This window comes from Cygnus olor, chromosome 6 (genome assembly GCF_009769625.2).
Source record: "Cygnus olor isolate bCygOlo1 chromosome 6, bCygOlo1.pri.v2, whole genome shotgun sequence".
In the NCBI taxonomy this organism is placed as follows: Eukaryota; Metazoa; Chordata; class Aves; order Anseriformes; family Anatidae; genus Cygnus; species Cygnus olor.
Window position 1 is genome coordinate 32,414,839 of NC_049174.1, and position 24,720 is coordinate 32,439,558.

The following is a 24,720-nucleotide window of genomic DNA, read 5'->3' on the forward strand; positions in this document are numbered from 1 at the left end:
TATATTAATATATATATTATATATAGTTATTTATATACAGTAAATATATTCTACATGTATTTGTTGTCTGTGTGTCTTACCACATGAATTAGTCAGCAGTTACTCAAAAAGTCACTATAAGACAACCTTTCAAAGCCAGGTATACAAAAAATGTATCATTGATCAGGAGAGATTAGTAATAGTTTTGTAATACAATTATTTAACTTTTTTTGTTTGTTTGCACCAAGGTTCTATTCAATTCCAGCACATCCAAGTTTTGTAATGTTTACTGTAAAAATAGCTTTCCAGCTTTCCATATATAGCTTTGTTTTGGAGTCTCGTTTATCATGCTCTGAAGTAACTGAAAGCTCTGGCAATTGAAGAGCTTCTCTCTAAAAAGACAACTTGAGGAATATTGAATTTTGTAGAAGAAACCTAGAGATCTCCCTCTTGTGGTCTTCTACGTAAACAGTCTTAACTACATTTGTGAGTTCAGAAGTGTCTAAATCTGAGTTTTCCATCATCAAACATTAATAGAAATTGCAAGTATGAAGCTTTCTTCCTAGAAAGAATGAGAAAGAGATCGTTTTCACTTCACTTTTTATCTACATGGTATTTTCTTGCAGAAAAACCAGAGATTTAAAACGCAGAGCTGTCTCCTGTATGCCACCACTTGAAAGAAAATGGGAAAAAAACAGTTACAGAATGAAGTAGATGAACAAACCTAACAACGCAGATGATGTTAGGTTTATATAGATAAGTGCTATCTAGATGAACATATAAACTGTAGTTCTAAGAAGCTCACACTTCAGCTTATACAATGCACATAATGATCTCTATCTTACAAGCCAATCTTACTCATTAGAAACAACAGCGGATATGTAGGAATAGGAACCCATGCTCACAACTTCCCATGTAATGATATGAACAAGTCTGACACAAACATAAAAAGAAATTTTGTGCCTTTATTGGAATGGTGTTAGGCTTTAAATACACCAATTTTGATAACCTGATTATTTGGTTTTAATTAGAAATGACACTACAGAACTGCAATACTGGTCCAACAGTCTTGTCTTTTTTTTTTTTTCAAAGCAAGAGATAGAATGAAAATGCACCGAGTAATCAGAAAGCACTAGCAGGCATCAGTTAATCCAAGATACTAGCTTCTTAGTTCCAAAAGCACTCGCATCGTGTGGAACAGGATTTAGACTGGTCATGATTTTCAAGAATTAGTTGCATGAGTCTCCATGACTTCTCTTTAACTTACTTTAAAGATGGTCACTGGTAATTTTTCTCTCAAATATTACAGTTTCTTTAATTCATATTTTTCCTCAAAGTATAAAAAAAGTAAGAAATATAAACAAGCTCCTGCATTGTACCCATTAAAGGGTACAACTGAAGCATTAGAGAGCTGACTATCTACACACCGTCAAATCCCATCAAATCTTGGATAATTCTTTAATATACAAAATATCAGGGCACAGAAAGAACTAAAACCCACTTTGTTTGTTACGCACAAGTTCAAATAATCTAAAGAAAAAACGTGATCATTTTGGCTTTCCACTACATCCGCATGTTCAGACACTTAAAGTAATCCTGTTTAATTGTGTTTGGTCTTTTTCTTATTGTCAAGGCATGTTTGTTATCTTAATACCAGCCATCAGACAAACGAGTGATCAGAAAAACTCCTCCCCACCTCCCTATCCCTGACCCCTGCAAGGTCAGCTTTAAGACATGACTCCAAACACTGGGTTGTGACGACAGATGCTAGGACCAATTTCTTCATAATCTTTTTTGGTATGGCATACTTGGTAGAATTCAGGCTGTAAAGAGGAAGAGAAAAAGAAATAGTCAACAATACTGCAATTTACATAGCAAATGGGAAAAAGCACATACAGATGATTTGGAAGACCTAAAAGAAACACTATTTGTCACACAGTGAAACACCAGTGGCAAACAACATGTTCTACCACCAAACCAAAATGTACTATTTAAAATACAGTAATTCAGCTTTCATTTGCTCTTTTAGATTTTCCAAATCTAATACAAAAGCTTTGAAGGAGAGAGTAGCGTTTCTTACCCAAAAGCTATCAGAAATCCCCCAACTGCATTTGATATGAACTAAAGGGGCGATGAGAAATCCAAGAACATACCCAGGCCTAAAATATGTTTAGCTTTATAGCTAACTTACTGTGGAAGCCAGCATTGATCCTCCAAACCAAACAGCGTATCTTTGCATATGGTGTGTAATGACTTGTACATCAATGGGCTTAGGCTATAAAATAATAATAAAAAAGAATATATTAAAGTTTGCTTCTGTTAGTTAAAAAAATCATTTAAAGGACTATATTCCAAGCTTACTAATCACAGATTAGTTTTTCTTAAACGCTTGATATGTAAACACACAATTATACTATCAGATTTTCATTTGTACAACCCAGACTAACAAATAAGTGGTAATTTATTAGTAAGAGCTATCTACTTTTCAGATATTTAAAGATATTTGCATTCATGCCACTTTTCTCAACAGCTCCACTACCCTCGTTCCTCTCAGATTATCCACCTTCAATTTTCTGAATAATTTCCTTCAGGGAATAGCTATGCAATCGCAAGAATAGATCCGTACTACTTACCCCTTTCCAAAAAAGGCTTCAGAAACTTAATTTTTAAATTTCATGTAATTATTTTAACAAAGCATTAGTTGCAGATCAATCAAAATTTAGCTATGATCAATACACAGCTCTGCTTTTCTAACCTATAACGTAAAAGTGTATCTCACAGAGAACTGAAAATAAGTTAAGTTACTTGAGCTAAGGAACTGTTTATAACATACTTCAGAGTTGCCTCCACGACATATGAAGATGCACTTTTTTTTTTTTAAGTATTGTTTGAGCTTGTCTAGCTACATTACTACTTAAAAATAAGTGAGAAAATAATTTAATTCTCACCTTAAAAGAAAAAAAATTAACCTGCTAATGTCTTATGTATTCAGAGTCAACAAAAAAATGCAAAAATTAGATCAGAGGTCAAAGTAGAATGCAGGTAAATTAAGAATCATGCAGTTCGGTGCAAATGAAGTCATTTCACAGTACCATAGGATAATTTAGATGGGAACAGAACTCAATGCCTCTAGTTCAATCTCCTGGAGGTCTGAGGAAATTATTCAGAATTTTATCCAACCAAATCTTGAAAGGATGATGACTGCACAACCTCTCTGCTCAGCTTGTTCCAATACCTGATCATCCCCATGGAGATTTTTCTTACATCCAAGCTCAGACGCTGCTGTCCTTCACGTGGTCACCATGCAGCACTATCAAGGGCCTGGTTCCACCTTGATAACGTCTCCACAGAAACCAAGGGGGCTGCTGTTAGGACCCCACAAGGATTCGACTTCTCCAAATAAGCCAGTTCTTTTTAGCTTTTCTTCACAGGGCAAATGCTCTAGTCCTTTTGCTACCACTGCTACTAATGGCTTTGCACTGAGCCTGCACCACACCATTCAGTGTCTTTATGAAATACAAACCACTGAAGACAATTATTTGCATCTAATCAGTAACCACTACGCACAGAAAACAAATTGAAGAGTGGTCAACCGTTTTTACATAACAGGTTTAAGTCCCATCCTTTTATTAGGTGAGACCGATTCATATCGGTAACAGTGGATGGGCAGCACAAGTTCACACCTGTAGAAACAGTACTGTAGCTTCCTACAGTGTTATACAAACGGCCTCCAGTAACTGTCTGTAACTCTCTACAATATATCAATCTCTGAAAAGCCTGTAGGAGAACCTTAAATGAAGATGAGGAAATTTCAAACAAGACTGTCATTTCAGTATGTTATTTTCGCGTTTTCCAGGTAACAAGGGATAAGAAGATGCTAGTTAAATGCATTGGCAACAACAACTAACCTTCAGTCTGCCACCACTAAGTTCTTCACTAAGTTTCAGTCTTGCATCAACTGTCCTCTTCAAGTCTCGCTGCAAACGGCGACCAAAGTCCCTGAACATGGTTGAACCTCCAGAGAGGACAATATTCTGTTTAAGGAAATAAAAAAAAAATAGAGTAATTAAAAAATTAACTGTAGGTCTCCACCTTTATCTACTCCATTTTTTTCTATTTTTTAACACAGTTAACTTAAAACAGGGTAAAAGCATACCTGTTAATACTTAAACATGACAGAATATGAATTCAAAGAGGCTGTGACATTAAAATTGACTACGCTTTAAAATCCATTTATATCTTAGCGTGTCTCACTTCTTTCACTTAGATTTGCACTTCCCTTTTTTCTTTCCTTTGCATATAACTTGAGTAATGAAACATCCCATTCTGAAAAAAGTAAATATAAAGCCTTCTGCGTGTTGGACTCGCTTCCAGAAAAAGTTTCTGCTTTTGAAATTGCTGTTTTTTTGTTTTTTTTTTTTTTAAACTGAGTTTCCAGTACATATTTCAATATAAACCACAATCCTTCTAAAACAAGTATTAAAAAACATTTTAGCTTCATACCTTATAGAGAGGACGTCTAACATCAATGGGACAATTCTGAATAACTTCATCTACTACTTCTGAGATTGGTTGTGTAAAGTCAGGATTAGCAAACTACAAGCAAAAAAAAAACAGTAAGTCAACATGCAGGACCATATACTGCAAAGAAAAAGGGGCTAAAAATAAAAAGGGGAAAGAAAGAACCATCCCATTATACTAGGGATACAGTGAAAGTGAAAAAGCTAATGGAATATATTCATTAGCTATATTTACTGCCATTTAGAAAAGTTTTGAAAGAACAATAAACCTAAACTATCTATTTTGCTAGCTATTCTCCTATACAGCTTTTGTTAACCACAACGGGTCAAAGAATACATGCCCTTCTCAGATGCCGAGCACTGAAGCAAAACACCCTAACATGACACAAAAGGTTTCACAGGAGAACACAGAGGAATCCAAGGAAAACAAAAACAAAGATTTATTCCCAGTTAATTTTTACCTACACTGGAAAAAGAACTTACAATAACTGGTATCTATTTACCAACACAAATTTAGTTAGAATTACCACTTCAACAATTTACAAATACTATTTGTAGGATACCATCTAAAAACGCACCTAAAACAAAAGGTGAAGACAATTCAAATCAACTTACCTCAGGATGGAAGAAAATCTCTGGCCCCAGGAATCTCTCATAACCAACATCTATGGTAAATTCTTTCTTTGAGATAGCATTAATTCCAGTATATTGTTTAATCCACTTTGTACCATCTGTGTCATACTTGTTAAACTCTTTTACTAAGTCAGGGCAAACATAACTAAAACGTTCCTGAAAATTAAATATATCCAGTTATAAGTTTCTTTTTAAGTAGAGCGGAAAACATGGTATTAACTTTTTAAAGGTGTAGTGATTTGAACCTTTAAGAATAAGGCTTTGAAATTGGCAAATAATCTTCCTCAAAAACAGCTGAACTGACATTTACTGCATATAGTAATGGCTCTGCTACTAGAAATCATTTCTGTGCAGTACTGAAAGCAGCACATCTTGCTGGGTTAAATCACTTTTCTTCTATTTTTTCCTCTAAACTTCTATCACAATGAGAAATGAGGTCTAAATTATACTGAAGAATTGCCATAGAAACAATGTTAAAGCATACTTTAAGCTGAGTGTCTTTCAAAATAGCTTTGTACTGTAAAAAAACATATCAACATTCAGAAAGAATGAAAGAGTGATTACAGCTCTATACATTACACATCCCACCAAGAACATTTTCTACTAAGTATCACAATAATAAAGGGGAGGGACAAGTGAAGATTGAAATTCTAGGCCACAGTGCGTACAACCCAACAATACATCTTAAACGCAATATATTTAATGTTTAGACATTTTAATATTTAGAAACAGAGCAACGTTACTTGGAAGGCAACGATTGAGAGAATTTATTTTTTAAAATGGGTATCAAACTCTACTCTCTAACAACCTGAACATTTACAATGTTCAAATTACCTTCACTGCTTTAGCTGTTTCCAAGGATTGTTCAGGAGGAATTCCTACTTCTCGTTCTCTCAGCAGCTGCTGAATGAAGTATGTTATATCTCGCCCTGCAATTGGAATGTGTTTGATACAGCTGCCAATCACGTATCCTTCAGCCTATAAATAAAAATGAAAGAAAGACATTGACAAGAATTCAACAAAGCTTAAAATGGTGGAAGAAAGAGTCTAAACACCAATTCACTACATGTGATTGCAAAACTGAAGCATTTTAAGACCAGCTCTTAATTAGCGGAAGTGCACTTCTTCAGTTGCCTGATTTTACAGTGTTTTGCTTTGTGTTTGATTCCCAATTATTACAAGGTTAGGAGAAACAGAAAGGCCACTAGCATGTAAGGCAAACAGTAGCTATACTCGCTATTCCTTGGCCTCCATTCTTTAAAACGAGGTTACTCTTACCAAAAAGATTAAAAGGTACCTTGTACTGTACAACATTTTAGAATAAATGATTTAACTCTACAGTCACAGCCATGTTACAATCCACAAGAAACAAAATTAATTTTCTGAAAGCAGAGAGAAAATGGATCATTTCAGCACATTAACTGAGATGGCTTAGAAAGTAAGGTTGGCACACGCTCATCCATCAGTCTACCCTTACAAGTCATACTCATACTGGGGGACAGTATCGGGGCATTTAAAATATCTGTTCTAAATGCAGAAACCAAAAATGTTAAAAAAAACAAGACATGAAACTGTTTTAAACTGCAATTTGCACTACTAAGTTCACTTAAAAATAGCTTAGCTAAACAAGGTTTGAAATCCCAACTGTTTTGTCAAGCCTTATTAAAAATATGCCATCTCAGCTGAACAGTCTGAACAAATAATTGTCGCTATATTCCACCATGGTTAATAAGAAAATTCTACAATACAGCATGGTTTTGCTCACAACCAATGCTACTGTCTGGCATAACCAATAAAATAACACCTGAGGTTAGTGTGGCAGGATAAAGCTTTATATAGATTTTAGTCTGTAAAAATTGTAATCTAAATTCTTTTTTAAAAAAAATGTTTATGATGCCTAGACATACATTTATCTCCTCAGTGAAAGAGGGGCAGAGGCATGTTAGCTGCCATTTGAAATAAAGAACGTTATTGAATGCTCCAATTTTAAGTATGTAGTTTTGTAAAACTAGATACATGCCCACTGTGAGAACAGCAATTTGACAGTTAAGAAACTGTAATTTTAAGTGTTAACTATTTAATAAAATATATGACCATACCAGTTTTTGCTTTTAAAAACAATATAAGGGAACAGATATTCAACATCAACTAACCTTAGATTTTTAGTCAGGTTGGAACTTCTGTTTTTGCTTGTATCACTGACGCACTAGTATACTACTAAACATTAAGCACAGATTGAGAAAAAACTGTAAACAATGCTACATCTGCCTTTAAATATTTTGCATCATTTTCTAGCAAGACAAACCGGAAATACGATAACGCAGTAAAATTTCACTGATCACTTAGCACGACCTTGCAAATCTTCATTTAGGAGAAATCACTGAAAGCCAATATGCCCTGACAAACTCAGGGTGCAGAAAAGTTCTTCCAAAAGTTTCTGCACTACCAAATAAACAAAAAGCCCCACACCGACCACCCTGGCAATTATCTGACATTTTTGAAGAATCCTAGCTATACTTCGGTCTGCATGAATGAAGACTTCAGAGAAGCTGCAGGACAAACTGTTCTCCAGTTAAGTTGTTTCTATAGCTTTGATGTACACTTACCACAGGAATGACATGAGTGACACCATCGCCACTGTCTATGACTGTGCCGGTCAGCGTCCGTTCTCCTACTTGTCTTGACGTCCAAGATGCAGCTAAGGCAAGGACAGCCTTGTAAAAGAATACACATGAAAGATTCATCTTACTAAATGCATTGCAAATCCCACCTTCCACTACTGCTTCCAGCAATACCTGACCTGACATCGCTTTACAGACAACTAAGTTCAAATATAATTGCAAAATCTGGATTTTTAAAGTTGTATACACAGAAAATAACATACAATTTCCTTAACTAGGAAAGCAAGAAAATCTGAGTGTAAGAAGAAAACAGTACCATGCACAATACATTCCATTTATTATACAAACGTACTGGCAACAGAAAGGAAGATTTCCTGTGCTGTAAGCAAAGATAATAAGACCATTGGAGCTTACTAGCATTCAGTCTACTTCTACAGACAAGCACCAGTTTTACAGGCTAAGGAGAGCATCACAACGTGACAGGGCCATAAAATCCATTATTTCCATTAGATGAGCATACAACTACTGCAATTTTTACCCAATCCAAATCTTCTTTGGCGTCTAAGCATTCTCTCAACAGTAGAAATAAAACTGAATTGCAAGCTGAATACGATAATTTGAGAGCAACATATTACAGAAGACCAACACAAAGTTTTATGAAGGAACTGGAGTTAAAAATTCCATGCTGAAGGTGAAACAGTATTTGTCTTTTTCCACAAAACAGGAGGCAAAAAAGGACATTGTCAAAAGTGAGGTATTTCTTGCAGTTACTTTAGTATTATAGCTTGGTAAACAGAATGGGGAAAAGCAAATTCACAAGCCATCTTGCAAAGTAATCAGAGATCCTTCCCTGAAGGAATCAGGAAAGAACGATGGGTCTGAGTTTGCAGAGGGAAGAACCAAATAAAAACTTGAAGAATTGAGGGCATCTTCTAGTGGGCTCCTGCTAATCGGCATTCTAGGTATTTTTAAATGTTTTATTTTATTAAGTAATACTTTCACCTTATCTCCAAGTTACAAATTTCCAGTGGAAATGTGATTCTGTGCTATTTCAGAAGTTATGAACAGAAGTCATCAAGAAGTATGTAATGCTCTTAAAACCGAAGTCCAGTTGAACAAAATTAAGTGTCTCCTTATGCTAAAATACTTTAGTCTACCTACATGTAAACAAGAAAAACCTTTGTCTTAAATCCTGCTTACAAAAAAAGTTTCATTAGTCTGCTTCAGTATTTTTCTCCCCTATTGACAGAAATATCCTCTTAGAAGTTGCTAATGAAAAGAAGCTTGTGGTCATTTATGGCACAGAAACTGATTTAATAACGTGTACCCAAGAGTTTACAAACAAAAAAGGCTGCATAAATGAGTTTTTGCCTTCTGATGCTTTCTAAGCACGTTCAAATAAACATCCTTTTTGCTACCTCATATTAAGATAGATATAGTTCTTGGCCCACTACCATAATTATCATGATTTTCGTTTATGATGCAGCAAGATTTTATACTGTCTAGAGCCCTTCTATACCCAGGCAGGAGGAACATATCTAGACAGACATCTAGCGGTGGAACTGGTGACCTAGACTACATAGAAGTATTCCAAGCATCACTCATACAATTTTCTCAGTGAATTAGAGAACCGTAGCCCTAACATTCAATAGCCCTGCTCTTACCTGAACAGCAATATATAGCCCTGGAACATTGAAAGATTCAAACATGATTTCAGCAGTATATTCTCTATTTTCTGGAGTATTTAATGGAGGCTCAGTCTGTGGGACAAAAAAGAAAATTTTACTTACTTTGAAATCAAACACTTCTTTCAAAAATCACCTGTAACTAAATTTTGAGAGATGAGCCATTCAACAACAATACCATGTAAAAATAGTAATGTGCAAATGGTCCTATTAAATGCCAATGGTGTAATGAAGAAAATCTAGAAACTCCCTTGACAATAATAGAATTTTTGCAAATCACACTGCAAAAGTACGATCTGAGTGAAAACAGATAAAACCTATGTGAGATACAAACATTAGGCTAATTACTGTTTAAGCATTCACATCAACAGTCCCTTCTGTGGCTTGGTCGGCTCATTTTAACTTCTCTTTCAAAAAGAAAGAAGGACTATCAACCTAAACATGTCAATAGCTACATTTTACCACATGAAGTACAGCAATTAAGAGAAAACAATTCGTTGAACAAATTTTTCTTCAAGAAGCAATCATTATAAAAGAAGAGTTTATACGATCAGCTGTAGAAACACACTTAACAGAGGAACTAGCAACAGTGTAAACCGCTATGAAAGCATACTGTAAGCTTCATAAAAGTACTATGCATACAATTAAGTCTCTCCTCTAAGAGAGCATTTTGAATAGTGGCACAGGGTGTTTCAGAAGAAGTATCTATCTTTTATTACATTAACCATGTAAGGGTAAAGACACCAAGGAGTTTGACTTAATGAATGTGATATAAGATGTCATAGAGACCAACAGCAACACGGGAAAGCCTAATTATTTATTCAGAGGAAAAAAAGAGTAGCATGAGGGTTGGTAAAATAGTGGAAGAGGTGTCCAATTAGCACCGCAACCTTTGGAGATATTCAAAGTTTGGCTGGACAGTCCTAAGCAACCAGACCCAATTACACCTGCTTCAAGGACACAGTTGTATTAGATGTCCTTTAACAAGGATGGCCAACGCATCCAATTCCCAATTGCTCTATAAAATCCACGCAAACATATTGCTCATTTTGATGGCTTTAAAGGAAATGCTAAGGAATAGCACAGTCTTCAGAATAACATTTGATCCCAATTCAAATTTGATACACCCAAATGTGACAATCAATCCTTCTGAATTCTACAAAGAAAGGAGACAAAATTTTACTCTAGACACACCATACAGATGACATTTCTGTAAAAACAAAACTGTTGCAATTTCACCAAGTCGAAACACACAGGTACTTTTTTGCCTCAAATTTAAACATCATTATTGAACTTGGTAGATAAGTAATAAAAGAGGGAGGAGGCAGAGGTGTGTTGGGTAGAATCAAGAAGGGAAAAAATTTTGTACTTCAGACAATGGCTTTTAACATCTTTAGAACTTGGATGTGATAAACCAAGCCAGGAAAGCGTCACAGAAATTGTATTCACTTTAGTTTTCAAGGTAAGCATATTCATATTTAAGAATTATTCCATGAATCAGCATAGAATTATTATTAGTCGTATACTACTTCATAGTTTTACTTACCAAAAGAAAATAATGATCCTCAGGTTCTGCCCTTAGATACTTAAAGATTACTTGCTCCATAAACCTCTCCATCAGGTCCCAGTCTTCAACTATACCATGGCGGATGGGCCACTGTTATAGAATAATACCAAAATTAAAAATAATAATAATAATAATAATAATAATCTGTTTTCAATTGTGTTAGAAGCACATGATCTACATCTGAAAACCCTGCATAAGGTTTTCCTTGTCCCAACCTGACACCTATTCGAAATTCTGACCTTGAACAGTAAATACAACATATTAAGCATTTCTTATTAGCAGAGAACAATGGTACTAGGATGGTACAGAGGTTCCCACAGGCCAGTATCCTGACTCTGATGTGGCTTATAGAAGATACCAAGGAACAAGAAAGAATGTCCTGTCTCCCCTTACCACTCTCCCAGCTCCCCTTCACTTCAAAATAAACATGTATTCACTTTATTTTATTTTTTTCCAAAATTCCCAAAATCTCCCGAAGATCGGCAAAACTGATATAATACCAAACCTTATCTTCCATTAAAATAGTTAATAAGAAAATAAGATTAGCCATCCAAGAAACATTCATAAGCTATTTACCGTGTACATGATTTTCTTCTAAAGAACATTAGAAAATTAGTTTAAATGTCTCTAATACCTTGGTTGCATAAGTTGGTTTTTCTATTGCTTCATCCCCGATAAAGAAGTCTAAATCATCAACACCTTTCAAGACCCTCCTCTGTGCTTGATCCACCACTTTTGCTGATTCTTTGATAGCAATACCTTTAACAAAGAACATAAACAATGCTGTTGATTATACATCCCACACTTTGAAAGAAACGAGAGGAAACTCGACATTCAGAAATAGGAAAACACCAATTGCATTCATCCTTCAGTTCAGGCATAAACACAGAAAAATAAAACAAATAATTTGAATTCCTGTGACAGACAGAACTAGGTTTTATACAGTAACACAATACAGATCTAAATCAGATTTAATTGTTGGGCACTCAACATGCAATCAGGGAGATAAAATACAAAAAGAATCAGTCAGGGTAACCCTAAAGATCTCATTTTATTCAACAAGTGGGCTAGTTTTCTCCACAGTCAGCTGTTAACACCCAAAAGAAAGGAATGCAGTGGTAGGAGTTGTGCAAAGAGCAAGACAGAAGACACATTACTATTATATAAATCAATATCCCATTTCACTTGCTCCAATTTGATTTCTGGACATATTATGAAAATGAGATACAGTACACACAAAAGGAACTGAAAAGCAACTTAAAAACACAAATGCAGAAATGCACAAAAAGGAAGGACAGGACATAAGACAGGAAAAAAAAGTTGGAAGGAAATAAAAGAAATATTTTGAAAAGAAAAGAATAGGAATTTATATGGCTGTATCATGCATCTTTAGACACTTTAAAACAGATTTTCGAAGCCTTTAATTTCTTCCTTTTAATCCTACTCCTATCTTATCATTAAGAACAGGATGGAGAGTTTCACTTAAGACTATAAATCTCTCCCTTGCTTCAAGGAATAATTGGCAGAAGTTAAGAGCTTTTATCTTGGTAATTTATTCCTTCCAGGATAATTACTCATCATAAATAAAGAAAAAAATTAGAGAAATACCGGCTAAGGCTAAACACAGGATCCAGGAAAGATGGATCAGTGATGAGATATCACAGGAACACAGATGTTCCCTCCCCTCCTCTTTTGCATCAGCCCCCAGGCTACCAGGGTTACAGTGCCAGCAAAAAAACTTTTGTATTTTTTCAAGTCTTCCTGACTGCCTTTAAACACTAGCCTTTACACAAGTGAAAAAATTCATAGAAAAAAAACTAAGTATTAATACCAAGCTCTGTTATTCAAAGGCTGTGAACCAAACGCTTGCTCAAATACAGAATTATTTCGCTAATCCTCACCTTCAGCCAGGAAGTGCTGTTTGCTCAGAACCAAGAGAAATGTCATGAAAATAGCTGCTGCAGCCTCAAGGCCGCAGGGTAAGGGGCTGCACAGCCTCAGGGCTGGGAAAGGTACAGCACCCTAGGCTAAAGCACCGCCAGCTCAGCAGTGGCCCCATCCTTCTCCCTTCTCTTCCCACAAACAGCAACAGAAGAGCTGCGCAGCCACAGAAACTAAGAAGTGTTGTGAAAGACCGAACAGAGTAAGGCAGAAGATATTTTGAGCTCTTCAAGAGGAAAACCGAATCATACCACAACTTCTGTAGCGGCTTACAGGAGGGGAGAGGAAGCAAAAGGCTGGAAGCCAAAAAGCAGAGAGGTAGGTAAGAAGCAGAAGCTGAAGTTGGGCGGAAGGAGATGTTGCAAGGCCAGCGCTTGCTGCAAGTGAAGAGAAGCATCTTGCCAAATACTTTTCAGGTCAGCAACACAGCTTGCAGACTTTGGGGAAGTTTTGCTGTCCAGATGCGTGTTATCAGCACAACGTTTCAAGTGAGACGCCAGCACTTGCCACAGCAGTCAGAAGCTTTCGAGTCCGAGTGACTGAACCCTGCTACAAGCCGCCAGCGAGACGAGAGCTCTCCACACACTGCTGGCGGTCGGTGTCAGAAACGGGGAGAAGGAAACAAGCAGAATCAAGAACTGCAGCCCGAACACACAAACGGGAACATTCATCTTGCTAAAACCAGAGCTCGGCTACCACGGCGCTGAAGATGGGCAGCGCTCCAGCAGTATCACAGGGCTTTGGCTTTGGTTTGCTTGGCACAAGAATAAGAGCTTTTAGGAAAAAAAAAAAAATCAATTTTTCTGCTTAACCACTCCCATGGCCTTTTTTTTTTTCCTTTTAAATGCAAGTAAAAGGTCATCTAATATGTAAATTATTATAGATATTTTGAAACAAATCTGGAGAACTCCTGGGTTACAGAAATAAATTGACTCCTATCTTAATACACAGTACGAAAACAGGATTGAGTGAATGAAAAAAAATCAAGCAATGATCAGCTGTATTTTAAAAGCAGACAGGGATGAGAACAGCAAACAAGTCTCTTCAAAGAATTAACCCAACATAATTTCATTTCACTTTTCGCGCAAGCATTTGTCATCTCTACACAAGCAGAAGCCAGAATTAAGCCAAGACAACAATATAAAAGAGTGAGAAATAAAAATTTGTTAATCCTAGGAGTGAGTAAGATAAGCAGAAAGTGAACAAGGGAGAAGGAATGCTGCTCCAACCTGTTCCTCAGCAAGCTTTTTTTTTTTTTTTTAAGAAACTTCGAATTGATAAAATGCAACAACAATTCCTGGAAATCAAAAGTAGAAACCAAAATATTTCTTAACTGTGAATATTATGAATAAATAAAGATACCAAAGTACCTTGAAAAGACCCACAGGTTTTTTTTAGTAAGATTTTACTTTGAAACTAACTGCTACCATAATCTGTTTTCAGTTTCAGCTGTAGGAGAATTTAGACTCAAGTGCCTTTTTTTAAATACATCCTATATAAAAAGCTATCAGGAAATCTCATATTCCTCTTCTCTTCTATTTTAAAAACTTCCCTGTTGTATAAATTTCTCTGCTGAATGATCTGACAGCTGACTTCGTTTCAAGCGTCAGAATACCTCTTTGCTTTTGTAACAAGAAAGTAATTTTCAACTGAAATAAACCAAGTCTGAATATGCAGAAAAAAGTATGCAAACCCTGATTATATGAAATTAATAATTTGTCTATTTTTAAAATTAAACTTGGCTAGGAAGCAGAAAGAGCAATGTGAGGTTTTTTCATATAGATCAGTAAATCTAATGTTAAGATAAAGTTTGCATGTGAAAGATTAAATTAAAGTTATATTTTATATGCCAGAGTTAACCACATGATATTTGGAAAAACAAATGAATTGAGAAGTACCTATTAGAAGTCAATCTAGAAGAGATTGCAAGGATTCTCTCATGTATAAAAACAGGAGAACGCATTAAGCGATTTAACGCTAGCTTCCCATGAAAATGGCTTTCTGACGCACATTTTGTACCCCGAAAAAACAAACAAACAACAAAAAAACAGAGCCTGAACTACCAGAAGTTCTTTTCTACAGCGACTAAGCATTGTTACTTCCAGCTCTTTTCCTGTTGTATTTACAAGGAAAACTGGGTGTACTAATTACTCCTTTCTACCAGGATGCAATAGTTGATTACTTTGGCCCCGGTGCACATGAACACTGACAAAACACCAAGTGGTGCAGAAGGTGAAGTATTTTGAAGGGAAGCTGACTGAGCTCCACTCTCCAGACGAAAGCCACATCCCTTCATGCGGCAGAAACATTTCAGAAGGCAAGGAGTGAATAAATAAGCAGTTTTACATTTGAAAGCATGTGTTTCTTAATTTAATGTTTTGCAAGTAAAATAAGTAGCACAAGCTGTAATACCGAAAAATACCTGGGAAGGGTAATATTTATTGGTTTTTTATTATTTTTTTCTATTTACAATCACCTGAAGTTTTACCTAATCTATTAACTAACAGAAGAAGAACCTCCTAAAAAGCAAACATAGCCATGCTATTATTTAATATTTGAAGTTAATTTCTTGGAAATTGAAGCCATCATAGTATGCTATTTTAATGAATTTATCTTTCTGAACTGAGCATCCAGAGCAAAAAAAAGTCATGCAACCACTCTGTCATCAGGCACATGTCTTTTCTATTTGCTTGGTTTTAACTGCCCTTTTACATAGCACATGCCCAGAACTTCAATGGATCATAGCAACTCTTACATCTAACAAATACTTACATGAGGGAATAATGAACTGTGGTTCAGTGTTACCGGCATATCCGAGCTTCGTATACCTATTAAAGCAAAAAAAAAAAAAAAAAAAGCTTAGGTTATAGTATTTCTTGTAATAAATATTAAAGATGTATTAAAGATTTTTTTTTTTTAAAAGAGGGGAAAATTAGTCTTTTTTGATGTGGGAGGAGAGGTGTGTCCATTAAAAAATACTAAGCCCTTTTAAAAGAGATGAACCTATGCCTCCTGCTACAAAGGAAGTATTGTTGCTCATTTATACTCAAGTGAAATGGCACTACCAAGCACTAAGTAATTCAGTTTATCAATATTTAGGAGTAAAATTCAGAGTTGCGGCAGTTGTTCTTCCCCGCTCAGCAATCAGCAGGAATCCTATAGTGTATTTTCCATAATAAATGTTAGTGGTGGAAGTATTTTTGCAACTGCTAACCATAGAGGAAAAAATTCCCTTGGCCATGGGCTGCCAGCCAGACTTGAGGCAGGACTGACAACCACAAGCCTCTCCTGCCACTCCTGCCATAGGTGCTACCAGTGACAGTGGTTTAACAAAAGTTAATGAATGGAAAATATTCTTAAGGTGTTTAATAAGACTAAGGAGAACAAGAGGAAGAGAACTACACACCTATGCCCACCTGATTTCCAGAACATGCTACGGATATCACTCACCGTGATGAAATAAGAAATCTGACAAAGTTACCAAGGCGTTCATGGAAAAAAGTCAATGAAATCCACAGCAGCAAATCTATGCTGCTGCGAGAAGCGTTATGAAAGAACAGCACAGGCAAATCCTAATGTGTGTGAACCAACACACACACTGCATTTTGGGTTACAGCCTACAGCCCAGGTTAACACACACAGATCTAACAGAGACTGCATTTTCTCCATGCAGCCCCACAGCTGCCCCAAGTGCCCTAGCACCAGCAGCAGGAGCTGGAGGCCCTGCAGCAGCACCGCCACAACTTTCAGCGGTGCCATACAAACCTGGCACACCTTAGGCACCACGAGGCAGCGCTAACTTTAATAACCCATAAATCCGTGTCAACAACACAGCAAAATGCCAGGCAACGCATACAGTAACAGGCTAGAGGAGTGTTTTGCTGCGATGCTGATGACACAGTGGCTCCCGGGCTGCTCACGTGTTCACCACCACCTACACAACTCCTGCTGCTGACATCAACTGGGCACGTTAGCACTGGGCCAGAAGTGTTATCCTAATGAAAAGGAAGATAAGTTTCCCTTTAACTAAGAGCTTAGCACAGGACCTCATCTAAAACCAAAAATGCTTTGCAAGAGCGTTTTAAAAGCTATAAAGCCCATCCTGTCTATAACCCACTGCAACAGAGGTAACCGTGCAGAAATCTTGACTTCATATTGACCAGCTGCAATGTTTACTGAAGAAAAAAGGCTAAATAAAATACTTAACAGAAGAGAAAAGAAGTTAAACACCAGAAAGAAATGTACACTTCACGCAGAGACCAGCATTACATACTGTAACTCAGGACAGGCAACTCAGATTTTGCAGACTCAAGTTATGTGAAAAGTTTTGCTTTTTTCCCTTAGATATCTACTTCCTAAGAAATCTCAAGTAAGAATCCCACAAGTTGATGCCTCTATAACCAGCTAATGCAGAACACAGCTTTCAGTTCCAAATGAAAATTAATTATAAACCTAGCAAATATTGACTCACTCTCTCCACCTTCCCATGCAAATCAGAAGCTGTGGCACGTAGGATTTTAAAGCCGAACCTACAGAGGAACTTTGGACCCTGACAGCTACATAAGCCACTAGATCAGAAGTGCCTTCTCAAGCAATAGTCCAGCTTAGCTTTCTCTAAGTGACACATTTGAAAGAAAACAGAAGTTAAACTGTTGCAGGTAACATGCTGTTTAGTTGCTTGTGGTGTTGGAAACTGCCTGGTATGCAGGCATCCAGCGGACAGGAAGAAAACCAGCCAAATGAAAGACGTGAAAGACGTATTTTAAATAAAAAGACTGTATTCAGACATAAAAGCAGCATATCTAAAAATACTATGGCCTACTCAGCAGAGAAAAGTCTCCTGACTCATGGAAAAAAAGCCCAGTTTTTAGGTTTCTGAAAGAGGACAAAGAAAAATCCACGTGGCTTCTGGTGTCGGAACATTAAAGCCTTAAAGCAGCTCTCCAACGTGGTATGCGATGCAATGCTTCGTATTTCTAGTATATCCAAGCTTCCCAGCCAGGCTCTGCTCCGCATGGGGAGTACCACCATGCCCAGCTGTGGGGCGGGGAAATAACCCACCCTCCTCACCTCCTGCAGCTTCCCCTGGCACCATCCCACAGCCTGCGCCTGGGGCTGCTGGGGACTGAGTGGCGGACTTCCTTTTCCTAGCCAAGAGGCAAAAGACGCTCTTGAATGAAAACAGAGTGTGAAACTGGTTAAGTTAAAACTATAAAAGTTAATACAAAACTGCAGTTCTCCAAGCGTACAGTCTAATAAAAGCTTTTTTAATGACTGACTTTTGCAAAGAGTACTGTTCAGATTGGTGAGTTCTGTTCTACCAGCCACTTGAAGTAAATTGCTCAAATCTTCTGAAAAAAACGATACCTTGGGCAAGCTGGATTTTCCAAGTCTCTGATTTCCACAGAGCAATTCACACAGAGCAGAGCGTGCCTGACTAATGGATGATTCATGGGGGAATGAGGCACGCCCTGCCTTATTCAGGGTAGCAATCCAGTGTCTTCTGGCACTCCTGAAAAACCTCCTGACATTAAGATATCACAAGGCAGCACCAACGCTGGATCGCACTTCCCCTGTAAACCATGGCTTCGTTTGCTTGCTGCACGCACTGAGAGGTGACAGGAATGACATCCGTGGAAAAGGCAGGCACACATCACTTGACGAGACACGAACTCAGCTTTCCCACACCGAATTTGAGGCACTTGGCAGTAAAAGAGCAAAGCGCGGTACAGACAAGGACGAACATTAGCTACACGGACTTCTATTGAAAGCTGCAAGACAGAACTGATTTACAAGACCCCAAAGGTGGAAACCTGCACTCAGCCTCCATCCCGCAGATGACCTTCAGCTACCTGAGGTGTTTCTGCTGCCCTATTAGCTCGCTTAAGGAAAAAGGAGAAAAAAAGATTAAAAGATGTTGGATAATGACATTCAGGCTGCCTTTAGAAGATGAACTACAAAATACCCAACCCCAGTCCACAAAGCCATGTGGACACGTGCGCATACAGACACCACCCCCCCATACAGCCCATCCACGTGCACGTACGCTGCTCTGACATTCCCCGGGGACTTCCCTGCTACTCCTCCAGAAGCCCGGCGGGGCCTCACGCAGCACCCGCTGGCCTGGGTGGATGCTGTGACAACACGAGCGTGCCATTGGGGGGGACATTCAGAAGCTACTGGCAGTTCCTTCTCACTTGACCCTACTCATCTACACCTTAACCATCAAAGCAGGAGCATCGCTTGGGTCCCACCCACCTCGAACTCACACCCTGAAATTAAGAAGTAGTTCTGCGCTACTCCGCATGAGAGATTTCCGCAAGGACAGCCGAAAGGCTCTTCACAAAGCTCTCAACTGCACTAATGGGATTTCTTCTGTGTACTCTCTCACCTAGAATGGATGTTTCTAAGGCTAGGACATGAAAGCAGTAAGTTCACTGGAAGGTTACTTGCATATCAGTCACGCAGACGATTTTAGAGCTAAGAGGAAACAGCACTTAGAGCAAGAACTTCTAATGAGCACGTCATTAAAAACCTCCATCTGCAAACCACAAACCCTGACCACGTGCCTTTCCTCCATTTCTCTTCTGTCCACAATGAGTGTCATTCTGCTTATATTCACCCAAATTACACACCCAAATTCTAACCCAACTGCAATTTTAGCAGAAGCCTGAGGAATAGGGGGACAGCTGTTTCTCGGATAACACCTTTAACTACCGAGAAACAGATGAGAAATGGGGTGGCCCCATACAAGCTGAACCCTACACCTTCCGCTGCCAGTGCTGTGCAAAGACACAAGGAGTTTGCCAAGTGCGAGCAGAGCGGAGGCACGGGTAGAGTTCCGATCCCTGCTGCAAAGGCTGCTGAAGTATTTTATTCTGTGACAGTAGAGATATGGATACCTCAAAGACATCACACATTGCTTCCTGCAAGAAACTGAATTTTGCAAGTTACACTGCCAATGGGAGTCAAAACGATCACGTGCTCCCAAGTGCACTTTCTCAATTAAAATCCGACCTAACAAACTTCTCCCAGGACCCCACAGAAGTAAACTCTCCATGCATGCTACCTGAACACCAGCAAGGAGCATTTTAATATCTGCACACCAATCTGCTGGCTGAAATAAGCTTTGTTTATGCAGATATCCTCCATCGTAGCTTGACACACTTCGCTGCGTAACTAATTTTTACAGAAAAATAGATAAAACAACTGCACAAAACAGTGCTTTCCTTTCATATTCTAACTTATTAGGTTCCAGGCATTACTGATTTTCACACTTACATTAGCATTATTAAGTAAGTGGCACCATTATGAATGGCTCAAGATGTAAAAAAAGGGTTATGTTGTGATTTCATAGTTTCACAGCAGGCCTCTGTTGAAGTATGCAGGATAGCACAGATGCCACTTCAGGTCCCCGAAGTGCGTAAATCCTTTCTTGCAGGTGTGCACACAACAGCAAAATTCTCTTCTGGCAAAATTACCCTCATTCTAGGAAAAGAGTAATTACATGAGCAGGTTGAAGAAGGCACTACAGAAAAGCTGAGAACGTGACCCAGTTCTATGGGACATACAGGCAGGCATGTGCTAAAATATTCCAAAGGGCATGAAATACATCAAGTGACAAAAACGGCAATTTTTTTTTAACCAGAAAGGAAAGGGATCCCACCCATCAGCCTCCAACTCCTTACAGACAGTCTGTCCATGCCACCAGATAAGCTGCTGTTGGAGAAAAACACAAGGGGTCCCACTTCACTTGAGCGGAGAGACTGCACAACCTCAAAAAATAGAGTAAAAAAAACTAGAGAAGTAACAAACTTCAAAGGGAATGATATCCTTTCCTGTTTTAACTGGTGAATTCTGCACTGACATAATTTATAAGACAGATATGGAGGTTTTACTGTCTCATCTTTTGATAACAAAACTGCCTTAAAAAGAAGTGGAAAACTTTTCCAACATGGATAAACCCATAGCTTTTAGATGTGGAGCCTCACCTGACTGAAAAGCCTGAACAAGCCGGTACATTTTTATTTGCTGTTTTTCTTCATTCAGACTTCTCAAAAAAACAGATGAGACTGGGGAGAGAAAAAAAACACCTAGGGAACATTTGCTTCTTAAATTTCCCATAAAGAGAAATAATGGGAAATTGATGGTGAAACAGAGGAAATCCATCCCGCCCCCTTAAAAAGAGGTCCCATGCTCCAGCAGGTGTAAATTGCTTAAGCAGCAGCAGATCATCAGAAGCCCCTGAAGGAACTGATTATATTAGGAAAATGGGGCTTCCTTTAATGAATTAGTTTACTAACTCTTTTCAGATGTCCTTGATAAAACACAAGATAACAGAAGACTTTGGAATGAGTCATGCCCTTCATATTATTTTATATCTTTAGCTAATACGGATCATCTTTCACACATCATTAGTTTTTTTGTTTTGTTTTGTTTTTTTAAATAGCAGCTGCTTAGATGAAAAGTTTTTAAAACACCCGTTGATCAAAAACGTTTCAAGCACTCAACATTGAAAGCCAAAGAGTTAGCTCTACAAATGGAAAAAGCACACAGGATTAGAAATGCTCTTAGATCCTGGTTAGTACATAAAGGAGACGCATCAAGTGATGGTAAAAGTACTCTCAAGTACGTACGGGACCCCTGGGCACCAGAGACGGATTTGGCAGTTTGCAACCTTGGCCTTGGAATTAACAGCATTAGCACGTATTTGAAGCCATTTCCTTACTTCTCAGGTGGAATATTTCATCAAGGCACTTGAAGAAAAAAAGTCACCTTGACAACTGATACTTCTTTGCCATATGCTGTAACCGACACAGTAAAACAGAACAGAAGCAGATTGAAGTGGTATGCAATTTGAAAGGTAATGTCAAAAATTAAAGAAGCGCAATGTCAAAAGCAGCTTGAAATAAATGTTTGTTAGAAGCATTTCTGTTTCCTGAAAAGGAAAAAAAAAACTAAGAAAGGTTTACATCTTTTAAAGTATCTGAATAAAGAATCTTCGACAAAAACACAGCTCTGCTTTTTCTTAGCAGCTACACCTGCAACTCAAAGTACACATACCATTGCAACGCTCACCAGTAAAATCTAGCTTAAAGCACGATAAAAACTGCCAAGTCATGGCCACAAATGGACACAAGCCTGCAGGTGTGTAAGAGGAGCGCAGGCAGCAGCAGGCACTACAGAATACTCACAATAAGGTCAGCTGCATTTGAAAACTGGCACCTGGAGAATCTTATTAACAGCGGCCTGGGGAGAAGACAAAAGCTCAAGAAGCTCAAAGCTACCACATTGCACAGCTCCTATTTTCCTAACGTTTGGGCAGAATTTTCCTAATGCTTGGGCAGAGCAGAAGAGAATCTACATTCAAGATTGCTCTATGTTTACTTGCATCTTCAATTTAAATTAAAAAACCCAACAGCACTGAGAGCTCGACTCTAAAAGTTCTCCCCTCCTGAAGTCAGCAGGAAGATAAGGCGCATTTATTAGCGAGAGACCTTAGGTTACGAGTGAGTCACGAGCAGCATACCTGAAAGCCATCCCTGTTTAAATGTCTAAGGCTAACAAAATCCAAGGTCAGGCACTCCGATGTTAATAACATCTAAACTTGTAGTCCTAGTCAATTTTATTTCTATTTGTAAAATCCCTTTCAGATATTTAATGCTGACATGTCCTTTAGCACAGAACGGAGTTAGCTTTGCTTTGAATACATTTTCCTCAAAGTCAGAGAGGCAAATGGCCTTGGATATTATCTTTGCATAATGAAAGCAGTTTGTGTTGGCAAAAGCAGAATGCTCTCTTTTTCCTCGCTGCTTCCTTCGAGACTTTTATATTAAATCATTTTAACAAGCATTTTAACAGTGCCTCTGTGTTACACCACACCCCCACAATACTAACCTATACAGATTTCTTTTTAATTTATATTTAATTTGCTCTCTGAGCACTTGCTATAGAGTCTGACTCCTCCATGTAGGATGTCCAAGTAAGAGGAAACAATACCCCAAGTCCGGAAGTCATCACGACTGATTCCTTACACTGTAAATTACTTTTTATGAGAGGGAGATTAACTTGGCAACTTTCTACACCCTTTGTCCAAAATAAGCTGAACACCACGCAGACGTACTGAAAGAATAGAATAGATTAGTATACCTAATATTTGACAGCTGAAACAAAAGGGGACCAATTTGATCAACAAAGACACGATTTCCCAGCAAACAAAACCTCACGCTGGGGATGCTGGTGACCAACACACCACAGCAGCAGGCTCATGGATATGGAACTGGCAAAACCTTCGAGCCGTGATCCAGATGGAGCCACAGCTTGCATAAACCTGAGTGAACTTGATGTTTTTTTCCCAAGCAAACGCAATGCATTGGCTAAGTGTAGAGAGTTACTCCAAATTAAAAGAGAGAAGATCACTTCTGCTTGCTATTGGCACTACAGCTGTACCTGAGAGCTGCAGCCCTGAACGGACAGCTGCGTGCTGTCACCCCAGCTGCAGCGGTGATATCTCAGCAGAGGGCAAGATGAGCCCAAAAGGACTGGCAAACCATGGAGAGGAGACAAGGAGCCCTGCTGGCAGCCCACGCTTCCCACCTGCCCAGTACTGGCCACCTCTTCAGCAGGTGGATGAGCGCTTTCTGAAAAGGATACGCTTGTATAAAATTACCAGTTTACATACTTACCTTGTCACACCACACATATTAAAAGATGACTTCAAATTAGAAAGAGTTGCTTGTAGAAAAATGTGCCCTACTAAGCTGGGGCTGAAAATCTATCACTGAATTTTGGTGTAATAAAAGAAGATCTCATTTAGCAAGTCATATTGTGAGAGTTCTTGCAGACGATAAACAGCACGAGAAATCTAAGGCAAGTCATGACAGAAAAGCGGATTTTGAAAAATTGATGAGATACTGCATCAACTAAATTACTACAACTTGGATTCATTCACTGACAGCAGGGCACCATCAAAACAGAGCGGACAGCCTCCTGCCTGCATCTTGTTCTCTACAGACTGATCACAACATAACACATCCAGCGCACAGCTGCGGACACTGGCAGCGACCACAAGAGAATTATGCAGAGAAAAACGATATCTAGATTTACCTAGTTTTTCCACATCTAGGCTTAAACAAGCAAAGTCACGCTCAGGTCAAAAAGAAGAGGGAGGGAAAAAAAAGACTGACATTGTGACCTACAGAAAGCCAGTGGATGAAACGATGAACTTGTTCAACTTGGATATAATCCTCCTTGGCAACTCATTCCTTTGCAGAAAGTTAAGGCGACATCAGCAGTAGCACTTGGAAAGGACAGATGCTTCATTTTGATGGTTAAAATAACCCTGATATGGGCACTTCTAAGTCTGCATTCAAAGTGGTATTTTTAAGGACCTACCCAAGGATCTATTAGGTCTGCACACCTACATATATTTTAGTTCAACGATTAAAAAAATGAAGTTGTAAAGATTCCTTTTTCTAAGCAAAGCAGGAAGGAGGTCAAGATTTCATTGGGAACCAACTATGACCTTAGTTATTTTACCTGTAGATTTATGATTTTCTCCTTAAAGTCTTTAAATGAAGAACGCCCAAAATTAAAAAGAAGTTTTGTTGGAAATCAAAGCCTTTTTGCATTTTTTTCCAAAGAAAGTCAGCAACGATGAAACATTGAAACTTTTACACTGCATGAACTAAACGAGAAACTTTGCAGCTGGTCTTGTGCCTATGAAATAATACAGAAGATGCATTGCTGCTCAGGAACTAGTACAGCATTTCTGA

The 24,720-nt window shown here is 38.2% G+C and overlaps 1 protein-coding gene across 1 annotated transcript in view; it reads right to left on the reverse strand.

The window, feature by feature from the left end:
* Positions 1–924: 924 nt before the first annotated feature.
* Positions 925–24,720, reverse strand: part of ACTR3 (actin related protein 3) — a 29,796-nt gene continuing 6,000 nt past the window's right edge. Inside the window, exons 2-12 of the mRNA XM_040562268.1 lie at positions 15,719–15,774; positions 11,640–11,764; positions 10,985–11,095; positions 9,418–9,513; positions 7,739–7,846; positions 5,967–6,110; positions 5,115–5,288; positions 4,483–4,575; positions 3,888–4,013; positions 2,171–2,254; positions 925–1,802 (exon numbers count right to left, since the gene is read on the reverse strand). Of these exons, the coding sequence (XP_040418202.1) occupies positions 1,707–1,802; positions 2,171–2,254; positions 3,888–4,013; positions 4,483–4,575; positions 5,115–5,288; positions 5,967–6,110; positions 7,739–7,846; positions 9,418–9,513; positions 10,985–11,095; positions 11,640–11,764; positions 15,719–15,774 (1,213 nt within the window). The 3' untranslated portion in view covers positions 925–1,706. The remainder of the gene's footprint in view (positions 1,803–2,170; positions 2,255–3,887; positions 4,014–4,482; positions 4,576–5,114; positions 5,289–5,966; positions 6,111–7,738; positions 7,847–9,417; positions 9,514–10,984; positions 11,096–11,639; positions 11,765–15,718; positions 15,775–24,720) is intronic.